Source organism: Lissotriton vulgaris, chromosome 6, assembly GCF_964263255.1.
Source record: "Lissotriton vulgaris chromosome 6, aLisVul1.2, whole genome shotgun sequence".
In the NCBI taxonomy this organism is placed as follows: Eukaryota; Metazoa; Chordata; class Amphibia; order Caudata; family Salamandridae; genus Lissotriton; species Lissotriton vulgaris.
Window position 1 is genome coordinate 1,235,879,543 of NC_141694.1, and position 14,315 is coordinate 1,235,893,857.

The window sequence follows — 14,315 nt, forward strand, 5'->3', positions numbered from 1 at the left end:
TCCTGATCGTGTCCAGCACAGTGTTGAAGTCCCCTGCCCAGATACATGGTTCTTGAGCATTAGGCAGATGGGAGGGGTGTAGAGAGTCTTTGAATGTGGTTTTATTCGAGTTCTCTTCCAGGGGATCCTCATCAATAGTCATAAGCATTAGAATATTCCCGCCCATGCGCGGGACCCCGGAAACAATATATTATATGTGCCCCACATATATATATATATATATATATATATATATATATATATATATATATATATATATATATATATATATATATATATATATATATATATATATATATATATATATATATATATATATATATATATATATATATATATATATATATATATATATATATATAAAAATAAGCAATTGCAGCCAAATAAAACAATAGAGCTGGAATATGCTGTGAAGAATTTCCACCATTCAGTGCCTTGCAGTGGAGACCCGGCGCCCGGTTACAACAAGAATAAGACTTATCAAGGTCTTCAAGAACCCTTCACTCAACAATATAGGATTTTTTCTCCACACAGCGAGTTGCACTCCTATAACAAGTGAGACAATTCACTTTTGTTTTTCAAAAGCTCCACGAGGGACATAACAAGACTAAAGTTACCTAGAGGGAACCTACTTTCTAAATAGCTCGCTGTGACCAAGATATCTAATAGGTTTCGCATAAACGCTTCACACCCATGTTGTTTTGAACTTTAACCTCTCCGATGCCAGAGCAGCACAAGATCAGAGCAGCTTAAGACCAGAACAAGATAGCCTTGAAAAAGCCCTGGAGAGGGCGAAACACGTGTCGGCAGTGTAAAGCTGGAATAATCTTTTAACCTATTTGAATAATAAAGAACTTGAATCACAAGATTTGGTCTTTGGATCCATATGTTTGAATTAACATCGAAGCATTGAATAATGTTGATGCAAAAACCTTGGAATTAACTACATTCATGTTCATAGATCAATGGACTGCTAAGAGGGTGCTTGTGTGACTTGGTTTTCTCTCTTGATACAGTGTATTTTGCATTAGAAACATGAGAAACAACACCACTGCTTGTTTAGAAACTGTTTTAATGCTTAGAAAACAGTAGAAATTCTTATAACACACTGTAAGCATATACAGCTCCCAGGCTGCATTGCAAATACCCAGTCTAAAAAGACTGAAAAGCTAACTTGTAGCTGAATGTACTAAAACTGACGCCATGCCTTTAAGGCACCTCTGCCCCTAGCTTCCCATCATGCCTCAGGGGTTACAGTTAGGTCAGTTGTTCTTTCCGGCTCCTTCAGGAAGGACCCTGGATTCACAGCTCCACACTTTTCTGCCTTTTTCAGTCAGAAAATCTTCTAAAGAACAATTTTTTGATTTACTTTGACTTTTAACATCAGGGTCAAGTAAATAACTGCTTAGCAGTCGATTTTTTGTGAGGTTTTCCTGTCAGGATGCCCTCATTATTCGATGATTGCCCTTCTTGTGGCCACAAGAAGGCAAAAACAGACTCTCATGAGGTCTGTATTTTATGCTTGCCAGAGGATCATGATCCTAAAGACTGTTCACATTGTAAAAATCTGTCTGACAGGACTCTTAAAGACAGAGAGAGGAACAGGCTCTATGGTCTGGCCCAGAGATCCATGAGAGGAAGATCTACAGAGAGGAAGAGTTCAAAGAGACCCAGAACTCCCTCCAAAGGCAAGTCAGAGCGTCCATCAACCTCAGCACCGGGCTCGGCGCTGAAAAAACAACATCTGATGGACAGTTCGAGAGAAAAAACTCCGTCGACGTCGGGACCGGCGTCGATGAGGAAGTAGTCGTCGAAAAGAAGTTCACCGACGACGAAGAAAGCTCCGCCGTCGTCAACTAGGCGACGATCGGCGTCGAGAGAAGCCACGAGATCACCGTCGACGAGAACATCGACGTCAAGACTTAAGTCACCTCCGCCGTCGTCAACCAGGCGACGATCGGCGTCGAAGCACAGATCACACCCGCCGTCGTCTCAACGTCGACAGGCTTCTAAGAGTGTGACACCTCCGCCGACGTCTCCACGGAGGCGCTCGGCGTCGAGGAGCAAGAGCCCCCTCGGACGCTCGCCGTCGAGGAAGGGATCATCATCGACGGCGCGTCGGTGCTCGACGTCGAGGATGTCCGATCCTCCGCCGTCGCCACATGTCAGGTCGACGTCGAGGGCATCGTCGACGACAGGACAACGTCGATTGACATCTCTGTCGCCGACAGACCAAGGTCGGTCGACGTTGAGACCTCCGTCGACGGCAGGGCAACGCCGTTCGACGTCGAGACCTCGGTCGACGGCAGGGCAACGCCGTTCGGCGTCGAGACCTCCGTCGAAGGCAGGACGACGCCGTTCAACGTCAAGGGAGAAGACTCCGTCGTCGGCTCATCATCGCCGATCGACGTGGAGGGACCACAGGTCAACGTCGAAGCATTCGACGTCGAAGGTTATCACTCCGTCGATGCCGCAGAGGCGTTCGACGTCGAGGGAAAGACTTTTGAGATGTCCTCCAACACCGGTGAGACGGAGATCTCCTTCAGTGCCTTCGACAGTCCTAGTGACACAATCTGCTTCTCACCATTCCTCCTTAAGTACCTCTGGTTCATCGAGGTCCTCTTCTAGGAGTAGGAGTCCGGTGCAAAAGACACCCCAACGGCGGTATATCACACAGGCAAGACTCTCGCCAAGATGGTATGGTCTGTTGAGTAAATGGAAGGATTCTGGAGCGATGGAGAGACTACGAAGGTACTTGAGTCCAGAACACAGGTCCCCTCTTCAGCAGCTGGCAGAAGAGGCAGACAGACAGAGTCCTACCAGTCTCCGATCACGCTCACGAGAGAGGAGAGTGGACAGGTCGCATACCCCCAGGGTCTCCCGATCACCAAGGAGGGAGCAACCCAGATCTCGAACACCGAGAAGGGAGGTACGGACTGAGAGATCGAGATCTCCACGAAGGGAGCATCAGAGGGAATCACGTTCTCCTCGAAGGGAAGAACGACCTAGAAGATCACCTGTGAGGAAGGAGAAATCTCACCACAGGAGGAGGAGAACTCCATCATCATCATCCTCCTCTTCATCTTCATCTAGATCTTCTAAAGGGGATTACTCTCCAACGCTGGCAGACAGCCCTCGCTCCAGAGCCTCCCCGCTTGACGACGTCAACACGTATCTGGACGTTTTACAAAGGGGTGCTCACAAACTTAATATAGAGATGGCTGTTCCAGAGGTGTCCACTACTGTGATTTTTGAGACCCTTCGTCACAAATCATATACACGCCCTCTGCTCCCATTGGTTCCAGGGATAATGGACCCAATCAAAGAGGTTTTCCTCACGCCAGCAACGATCAGGGCGGTACCGGCACGTATCCAAAAGAAATATAGGCCGGCCAACTCGGATCCTATCTTTGTGAAGGGAGAGCCTGCGGCGGACTCAGTTATAGTAGCCTCAGCTAAGAAGAATCACACAGTCGCTCCTTCTTCTTCAGTTCCTCCTGACAAAGACAGCAAGACGCAAGATTCTTGGGGACGCAGGGTATGCAGCACAGCAGCTTCATCCCTGAAAGTCTCTAGTGCATCAGCACTTCTCGGAAGGTACGATAGAGCTCTATGGGACTCCATGGAACGATTCAAAGAGAAATTGCCCAAGGAGGACCAGAAGGACTTTGAGGAAACAGTGACGGAGGGCTGTTTGGTGGCGAACCAAATGATTAGTTCATCTGCAGATAACGCCCTTCTAGCAGGACATGCCTACTCACATGGGGTATGTGCGAGGAGATCTTCTTGGCTGCGTTTAACTGGTCTCAAACCAGATGCCCAGCAGCGCATCCTCAATCTGCCCTTCTCAGGATCTTCACTCTTCGGGGAGCATGCCGATCAGGAAATGACCCGCATGAAAACAGAATTGGACACAGTGAAGGCGGTTGGTCTGGAGAAAAAGAAAGAGCCGTTCAAGCAACGCTTCAAGACCAACAAGAACCGGGGAGGCCAACAGAGGGTTCAAACCCCTCAATGGTCTCCAAACAAGCCACAAGGGAAGGCGCAATACAGAGGAGGAAAATCGGGCAGAGGCAGAGGCGGACATCATCAGTCCTCTACCACGCCTAGAGGAGGCAAGGCCTGAGCAGTGGCTTCCTCTGGCGCCGTTACCCACTCCAGTGGGAGGAAGTGCTTCGCAACACCTGGCAGAGTGGGTCAGCATCACAAAAGATCGGTGGGTGCTGAATATACTGCGCAATGGATATGCGCTACGTTTCCGGAAGAGACCACAACCGATTCCTCCAAAAAAGACTCGCTCGTACCATCTAAAACTCCTCAAAAGGGAGGTGAGCGTCCTCTTAAAGAAAAACTCAATCGAAGAGGTACCCCCATCCCAAAGGGGGAGAGGAGTGTACTCAAGGTATTTTCTAGTCCCCAAAAGAGACCAAGAGGACAAGTTCAGACCGATTTTGGATCTTCGAACTCTCAACAAGGTGGTGGTCAAAGAGAAGTTTCGCATGCTGGCACTTCATCAGATATGTCCTCATCTACAAATTGGAGATTGGATGTGTTCGGTGGATTTACAGGACGCGTACTTCCACATTCCTATAACACCAGGTCATCGGAAGTACTTGAGATTTCTGGTAGGGAACAAGCATTACCAGTACAAAGTGCTTCCCTTCGGACTAAAATCCGCACCAAGGGTATTCACCAAGTGCATGGCAGTGGTAGCGGCATGTCTGCACAAAAAAGGTCTCTTTGTGTACCCATATCTAGACGATTGGCTCCTGAAGAGTCCGTCCCCTCGTCAAGCCACCAAAGACTGTCACCTGTGTCTTCAACAACTACACAGGCTCGGCCTCCGCGTGAACACAGAAAAATCGGTCCTGCAGCCCACGCAAGCTATCCACTATCTGGGAGCAGTTCTAGACACAAAGTTAGGAAGAGCGTTTCCTTCGCAGGAGAGACTATCTTCCATGGGGCAGAAATGCAGAAAGTTACTTCAGTTTCCTCGTCCAAAGGTGCGAGAAGTAGCGTCTCTATTGGGCTCCATGGCGTCCTGCATCTTCCTAATACCGAACGCCAGGTTGAGGATGCGTCCTCTACAAGAGTCTGTGGAAGATCAGTGGGACCAAGCGACTGGAAATTGGGGACTCTTCTGGCTTCTGGCTCGGGGACTGTCGGTGGTGGCAGTACACCTTCCAGGCGAGCTAAACACAAAAGCAGACGCACTCAGCAGGCACTTCGAAGATCAGCCAGACTGGGTGCTAAACGACGAAGTAGTCGAAGAACTCTTCCGTTGCTGGGGTTGTCCAGACATAGACTTATTTGCGGACGACGAAAATGCCAAATGCCACGCCTTCGCGCCCAGGTTCCACCGGCCAGGGACGCAAGGGAACGCTCTCCTGCTGGAGTGGACAGGAATGTTCGCCTATGCGTTTCCTGCTCTGGCACTGATTCCGAAGGTGGTGGCCAAGCTCATCAGATCGAGCATGGACATGATCCTAATTGCTCCGGATTGGCCGCGACAATGGTGGTATCCAGACCTGTTACATCTGTCGCTGTGTCCACACAGACGCCTGCCGTGCAGGCCAGACCTGTTGAGCAAAATGAACGGGAGGATCCTGCATCCCAACCTCCCGTCGCTGAACCTGACTGCATGGCTCCTGAGGTCTTGCAATATGGACACTTAAATCTGCCTCCAGAATGTATGAATATTTTAAGAGAGGCAAAGAGACCTTCCACAAGGGCGTCTTATGCGTTCAAGTGGAAAAGATTTTTCATTTGGTGTAAGGACCATGGCTTTGATCCCACCAAAGGACAAGAAGAGGTAGTCCTTCCATACCTCCTTTACTTAGCTACATCAGGGTTGAAATACGCTTCTATTAGGGTTCACCTATCCGCCATAGTAGCGTACAGAAAATCACCTACACAAACATCGTTTTTTCAGGTCCCAGTGGTTAAGGATTTCCTTCAGAGATTAAAGAAGGTCTATCCCCCTGTGAGAAATCCTTCTCCTCCCTGGGAGTTGAACCTGGTTCTCTCCAGGCTGATGTCTACACCGTTTGAGCCTATACACAAGGCCTCCTTGCAGCATCTTACTTGGAAGGCGGCCTTCTTGGTGGCAATAACCTCTGCGCGTTCATTCTGGGGCTCTACTCACCACCAAGTCTGCTAGGGCCAGGGCACCATCTGCATAGTCAGGGCTATGCGCTGGGGAAGCTGCCACGTATTACCTGTCTGGCAATTGTGGGAGAGTGCCAGTGCGGTGCTCTTCTTCCACGACGGCCCTTGCGCATTCTCTGTCCCTGGGCGGGGCATTTTGCGTTCAGTTCCTCCTCCGGCATCATGCCTCATCTGGAGAAGTGAATAGCTTTGTGGCCTCCTGTTGTATAATCCTCAATTTACCTGGAAACAGTAATGCGCAGTGAAAATTGTGGTCCCTGAGGCATTGCTTTACCCTGTAGAAGATTTGCTCCTTCTTTGGACCTCAAATATGTAATTCGGGTAGATGGTGATCTTGGCGTTATCAACTTGCCATGCTCGCCGTGCCCTGTTCACCCTCCAGATGTGATCTCTGTCCCAGTAGTTAAATATTCGGGCCACCACCATCCTGGTCGGTGCTCTTTGGGTGGACCATGAGCCAGGACCTCATTGTCCAACCAGTCCTCCAGGAAGCGCTCCATGTTGGGTCCGTTGGCTTGCTCAGGCAAGTCGTATATGGGAATGATATTACTACGGGAAAGTCCCTCCCTCCTGGTTTCTGTTTTATTTGGAAGATGTCCTCCTGCAGAGCCTGGATATGTGACTGTGCATCTTTGACTGTAGGAAGGAGTAACGCTATAGAGGATTCCACCTCGTCCATCCTTTCCTTCAATACCATGTGGCCCTGCTTGTATGAGTCAATCGTGAGTGCACCTAGTTTAGACTCCAGGTTGGTTATAATGTCTAGAATGGCAGCAAGAATTACACTTAATTTCCCTGTATGGTCTTGTAGGGTCTCTTCCTCTCCCATCGTATTGAAAGTGCCCCGGCCAGATGTGATTACTGCGGAGGCCTGCTCCCTTTGAATTTCCCCATGGTGCCCCTCGACAAGGTCCAGTGAGGTGACCAGTGCGTTTGGCGATAATAATAATGGTAGTCTCATATCTTTCCCAGCTTCCTCAAGGATATGTCGCCTACCTCTTAGCAGACTAAATCACACAGCAAGACCCCCTTCACTGCCAGATAGGTGGAAGCGCTTCACATGTGTATACTATATGCCCACAATGAGTGGGGACAATGGCAGTCGCTCCTTGTCACCATCCAGTGTGATCGTAAGCAAATCTGGTGGTGTGGCCTCTACTGACTGGGTCTTCCAAGTCTGTGTGCTGGCCAGGCTGGTTGGCCTCCTGCAAGCCAGTACATGAATGGAAAAAAGTGCAGAAGGGGGAGAACGTGGTCGAGAGGGTCTCCCGCTCTCCAGCTATGTCACCTTTGTCATAAGGGCCCAGGCAATTTGGGGAGGTCCGGACGAACCCCTGACATTGCAAGCTTGTCTCTCCCCACCTCTAGTGCAGAGATGTTATGGGCGGATAAAACATAGTGGTGGTGTTGTGGTGCGTGGGTGCTGGGCCTCTATTTGTGAACCTACCTGTGCCAGCTGCGTAGCACATGTATCAATACTGAGACTCCGCAAGGAGGGTGGTCAACCCTTGGGGAGGGGGCAGATGCCTTAATTCTGCTGCATCTCCTCTCTGTTTGGAGCTGGTCTTTGTACTTAGTCCGTTGTACCTTTGGGCCCACTTATTAGGTCATGATCGCGATGGGCGGGATGCAGACCTGCTTGTTGTGTTGGCTAGGTGCTGGAAGGGGGAGGTTTTGACTGGTAGGAGCGGGGGTTCCAAGGCCTTAATTTAGGTCTGCTGGACCACCACAGTCCCTTGGGCGAAGGCGTCCATTCAGAAGGCCAGGTGTAGACCCTGAAATGGCGCTGCCTGCCTCTGCTCTCGCCCCAGGACCTCAGCACCCTACTTCATCTAGTGCGTCTGCCAGCTTTTAGCAGTGGTGGAGCTCCAGTGGCTGTGTGTGTCATCAGGTGCCAGCTGAGGGGGGGGGGGCTCATGAGCCTTGCAGGATGCCTTCTGCTGGGGTGGTTTGCCAGGGCTCAGAACAGAGCAACCATCCCAGCCTCCATCTTGGCCATGCCCCAGGAACCAAGTACTTTACACAGATAGTCTTAATCGGTGTACCTGGTGGGGACTGAGGATTATATAAATAGCTGCAGTCCATCTTTAACAGCTTACTCTGCTAAAACCGAAAAAACACAAGGCTAATCAGTTAGAAAACCTAAATTAATGTCAAGATTGTTCTATTAAAAACTAGAAAGTAAAGAACTCATGAAGTTGACATTTTTCCCATTGCTCTGCTCACAACTTCTCAGTCCGTGTCAAATGGGACATCATTACTGACACCACATGCTGACAGCAGTTGATATGCTGTTTAATCTGTTGCTTCATTTAGCTGGGTTAAATGGACCACCGTAACCACAAAACTTTACAGTTCTATGGTTGTACTATTATCAATGAACCAACTTGTTTTTCCTTAAACAAAATTCTGTTTATTGTATCAGGGAAAATATAACTTAAACTAAATATGTATTTATTTATATACGGCTTGGAAATGTATTCATTGTCTCTTTTTACTGTAGAGGATAACAAAGAGAACCGATTTGCTGCAGAAAAGGATGAATATGGTGCCGACACTATGAGTGAAATCAATGTGGTTGGGCGGATCGTCCTAAATGTTTGGCGCATGATGAAAAATGAGGTAAAATACAATGCCGTTAAGAATTATTTTGAATTCAACTGCAAGCTGGGATGCATCTTCCATAATTATTACTGCTCTGTAAAAAAAAATCCTTGAAAAAAATGAATAAATTCCTCTTGAGATAGTCCATGTTTTGCATATATGCTTGAATTGTCCAAATTAATTTTCAAGTGCTTCTAATCGTGCCTTTATAAGCTTAAATTACTTGTATTTTAATTAATGTATCTTTTAAAGATACCCTAAAAAGAAGAAAATGTTAATGGGGTAAATTCACATATCGAGTAAATATGTGAAAAAAACTCAAATAATACCATAAAACAACTCCGTTCCTATGCAGAAGCCCAGTAAGTACCAAGGAACACATGTAGCATTTCTTCTCATTTGATTATGAGGAACACCTTGTGACTTTAAATGCAGAGTTAAAAGTCCAATAAAAGAAAATGACCATATATCAAAAGTGCACGACCAATTTGTGAATCATATTCTCTTGAAATGTATCTGATTACAATAATATACATGATCAAACAGCAACATTACATGGATTGGGTGGTGGTGCATAATATAGAAGTAGATGTGAGTATGGAAAGGGCCCTTAAATGGGTAGAGCTAAAAAGGCTCCAGAAGGAAATTATGGATAATAGAGAAGAACCCGACGAATCAGTAGAAGAAAATGTAAATACTCGCACCTCTTAGGGTAGAAAGTTCCAATCTAAGTACAACTAGGTTTTTGGCACATACATAAATCTAGGTATCAAGATATGCATTGTACTTGCAATTTCTCCTTTTTCAAGGGTTCATTGTCTTAAAAAAAGGAATGTAAAAACAACCATGTGCTTTAAGTCCATGATTTGACTTTGTCTGGTAAACCTTATTTTTTGTGCTGAGAACACTTATTGTTGGCATGGAGATTTCCTTACCTGCTTTCATTTTTTCCATTGGGCAGTGATTCCTCCCCTTACACTTTCGTCCACTCCGTTTCCTATTTCTTTCAAACTTTTTAAAAAGTTTTTTTTGGTCTTGCCTTGTCTAGTTTTCTTATGTGTACATGCTACTCTTGACCCCCCCCCCATTCCTTAAAGTGAATGTTTTGTGATTTATATACTTATATATTTGGACGAACTACAATACTTCTGAGACCATGCTTTTAAATAAGCCTTCACTTTCTAAGAATTTCTAAATACACTACTTAATTCCATCTATTAAAAACTATTTCGTCTAAAGAAGATATCTCTACTCACCATAATTTTGCCAAAAATAAATGCAAGGCCATCTTTATTATCGTCCTTCATTGAAAATCTATCCCCGAAGAGTTGGAATAATAGCAGACTCCAATCTTGTGCTCCATATTACAATGTGGTTCATTAATGCTTTCTTAGGCTTCTGCATAGTACTTTTGTAGCTCTTAAATGTTCTTATTGCAAGTGGAATAAACTTTAAAAGATCCTACATAGTAATCCTTTTATACGGAGAAGGTAGCTCATTATGATCCTGAGGTACTTCTCAAATTACCATTAACTGCTGGTTTTCTTAAAAAAAAAATGTTTTAAAAGGTTATTGCAGTTAATTAACCCCCTATAAAAATTGTTAGAGGAGCAGTATGAAGATACTTATCTTTGTAATGAAATTAGGCAGCATGGCAGGGCGAGGTATTTCTTAATATGTCTTGTAGTAAACATTAAAAGGCAAATTCATCTCCATTTTGTAGGCCTACCATTTATTGGTTAATGTGATTGTGTAATGCAATTCCTAGTGTTTATTAGGTCTACATGCTGTTGATCTATATACCTTACACAACATTTGACCATACTACCTACTACTGGCATATAATAGCCACTACCTGGCCACATATCGTGGAATAGCACTCCTCTGGCCAAAATGGAGAATAATAAGCAACGGGAGGATGATCAGGTTGTCCTTTGCTACCGTGAGCCAATGGTGCAGGTTCCTGCAGTCTTTTTAGGACGCCTCCATTTTGTGATGAAGATGTTCATCTCTTTCCACACTCTGCACATCCATGTTAAGAGATAGTAAACTAGCACAAATCCATAGAGCCAGAGGAATAGCTTGTTTTGGCCTTGCTGCGTACTCAGAAAGCCATTGTTACAGTTAGGTCGGGCACTATTTTGAAGTATTGCAACACATGAACTTTGGTTAAAAATGTATTGACTGGATTGGGCTGTGATTGAAGTGCTCAGTTGCTTGAATGAAGACCAATGCTGTCATTTTGGAGTGTTGTTCCCTGGAAAGGTTTCCTACTTTTTTTGTTTGGTAGTCAAACAGCTTGTATGAATATCACACGTTTCTTTCTGGAAAGAGTGCTGGAGTCAGAATCATTAAACATATTCCGGCACATGCATCAAAAGAAAAAACGGTCGCAAACGGGCAGATTCTCAGAATCTGCCACCTTTGCGACCGGTATTTTTGCATTTGGGATGCATCATTCCAAATGCAAAAATCGCAATTTATGTAAGCTCTAAATTGCAATTACTTAAATTGCGATTGCATTTAAGGAATCACAAATTGAGATTCCTTAAATGCAATGCATTAAAGTAAAAGAATTAGCGATTTCGCTAATAGGGCGCGCAAATTACCATGAAGTTCAACTTCGTGGTAATTTGCAAATACTTTGAAAAATGCACTAAAGTAAATTTTTCAAAGTTCCATTTTACACACACACATGCCCTTGGGGCATGTGTGTGTGCAAGATGTACTTGTATGCATATTTCAGGGGTGCAACAGGGTGTCCTTTTGACACCCTGGCACCCTTGAAATTGCATTCTCAATTTGGGATTCTCTAATTGAGAATCACAAATTGAGAATGTCTTCCCATTCATTCCTATGGACCTCTAGGCCCAAAGAGTGAATGGGGAGGTATTCCTTAATTGCGACTCGCAATTTGCGACTTGCAATTAAGGAATGTTTAGAAATTGCTATTTTCTAAGCGATTTTTTACATGCATAGGCTTTAGCGATTCCTTATTTGCGATTCCTTAATCGCAATTAAGGAATCGCAAAAGCATGGCTTGATGCATGTGCCAGCATGTCTTCGCCTATGTAGATAATATACTTATTGATCTAAGAACCTTGTCATAACAGTAGATTACCTATTGGAGATCCTGAAGTGGTATGGCCAAAGATTAGGGCTGAGAGTCGCCATGGACAAATCTGCATTGTTCCTAGTAAGTGTTGCTGTAGCTGTCAGATGTTTCCATGCCCTTGTTGGCACTTAAATGCGAGTAGGACGGCTTCCAATATCTGGGTGTTCAGGTAAAGCTTTCAGTTACGAAAAGGGTATGATTCCAGAGCAGGACAATAACTAATTTGTACAAATCGTTGATCTTGATGTAATAGGTGGAAGAAGAATTTTGGTGAAGGGCAAATGGGAGTTGGAATTTGGAATGGAGTTCTCAGACAAGAAATGGTCTAAGGCGCTAATAAGTACTGAAAAGACCAAGTAGCAGTAGATTTTGTCAGATGCATTTAATAGGCTGCATCCTAAATACATCACATCGAGCACTTTACTCTAGGTAAAGTTAAGTAAGACTGATATATGTTCCAAATGTAATGTTCATGGAGCATCCTTTTTACTTTGTACTTGGGCAAGATTGAGGCCTATTGGAAACAAATAATAAATAGAATAACTCAGAACACCAACCCTCAGATCCAGTTATTTCGGCAAGCATGTCTATTGGATATCTTCCCCACCAGGTCTTAAAATAAGATGTGATAGAAGGTTTCACACTTCACATCTCTACTGACCACACGATAGAGATGCATTTAATGGATGTTGAGGTTTTACAGTGCACTAGATGAGGGACATGGAGAAATAGGCAGTGACGGAGAATGTATAAATGTATACTTCGTCACAATGACCAACTAACAGAATATATAGTGGATTAGCAATCCTGTATGCTATATTTACTGTATCCTCCCGGCCACTTCCACCCACCCCTCCCCCTCTTAGACTTGCCACTGTTTGCACTGGAGGATATTGTATGGACTGTGGTTTATCCCACTCGCTAGGAATGGTGGAACTCCTGGGTGATGGAAGACGGCTGTACTGGTGGGCAACGTTTCCTTGTAGGATGTTAAACAGCATAGAGTAACAACCTCGCAGATTGCCTTGGGCTGTTCCTTTATGAGACAAAGTAGTAATCTTGTTGATTAATGCATCTTGTGATGTGTATGTGTAACTGCCTTGTTTCATGACAGCCATGTTCGGTTGTAATAAAATCAAATCAAATATAATAAAGATCATTAAAAAAATACAATAATCTTGCAGACTGGTAAGGGCTCTGTGCGTTTGAAACTAGTTCTGCTTCCGCGGATTTCTTGCCCATGGGGGCATCTTTATCTTCTCCTCAACTTTTTGTGTCGTCTTATATGTTGTGTCAACAGTTCCCTCACTTCGAAGAACTACTTGTGTCTACTGTTTTCTTTCATTTCCCTGCCCGTTGACTCCTCTTGTTGAGGAAAATTAAATTTAGGTCATGTTGTGTTCCCTAGCGCGTACCCCACCGACTCCATGTACCAGCTTAAAGTGCATGTAACTTCCCTCCTGTGCCAGCTATGAAGACGCAAATACATTTGCGTCCACCGTTAACTTGTCCTCTTTCAGATCCACCATGAATGAATTATGTAGTCCGTTCCTAAGTATGCTATGCCACCGTCTTTTTGTAGTACACTTTTCATGTACTCCCGCTCTAGCAAGAGTAGGCCCTGAATTCCTGCCATCTGAACCTCTTTTGTGGCTCCTGACTCTGCCCAGGCTACCTCTGTACCCGTGAACTCTGTCCTACTTTCAGCGCGGCCCCTCGCGCTCAGCTCAGCCTGCTTTCTGCCAAGACTGACTATAACCTTCGAGTTATCTGTTCCGCTCCCCGAGAATACATTCCTGCCTACTAGATCCTGTAAACATCCTCTCCAGCTGCAGAGCCAAAAGGCCGACCTGTCTTAATGCAAGTAATTCATAACCTCTGTTGCCATGCTTCCATGGAAGGCCCCGTGCCCCACGCTTCACATGTAGACACTTAGGCGCTTATACACGCATCCACAGTTAGCATAGAACAGCTTCTGCCCTAGAGACCTTTCCGCCCAGATAGTATAGTTCCTAAACACCAGATATCAGATATGATAGAAGTACAAGTTGATCTGACATGCCAGACTTCTGTCTCTTTCCGTCAGTGTAAATGTCAAGTCCCCTGCACCCCGTCAATCACACGTCATGCAGCTGCGCGCGCATCCAAGCTTCCGATTTCTGCTGACATTGCAACATTCTGTTAGCACCACCCCTTGGTGCCCCCCACTTTCGTCACCTATCAGTGACGTTTCTAGCACACACCTCTGGTTCACGCCTAGTTTACGCCTCTTGATGATGTACTAGTATCACGTGTATAATGTTATCTTGTCTTCTCTCAGCTGTTACGCCTCTTACATTGATTCTTATGGTATAAATCAAGTATATAAGCTATGTATTGTCAATAAACGACAGCGCTCTATCCCTTCTGACACCCCTGTGGTGGTCAG

General features: G+C 45.3%; 1 protein-coding gene across 2 annotated transcripts in view; it reads left to right on the plus strand.

Moving 5' to 3' along the window:
• The window catches only part of REV3L (REV3 like, DNA directed polymerase zeta catalytic subunit), a 1,049,196-nt gene that overhangs the window by 685,699 nt on the left and 349,182 nt on the right, over nucleotides 1–14,315 (plus strand). For both annotated transcript variants that reach the window (XM_086927335.1, XM_086927334.1), the window contains exon 20: nucleotides 8,672–8,790. In XM_086927335.1, coding sequence (XP_086783461.1) covers nucleotides 8,672–8,790 — 119 coding nt within the window. The remainder of the gene's footprint in view (nucleotides 1–8,671; nucleotides 8,791–14,315) is intronic.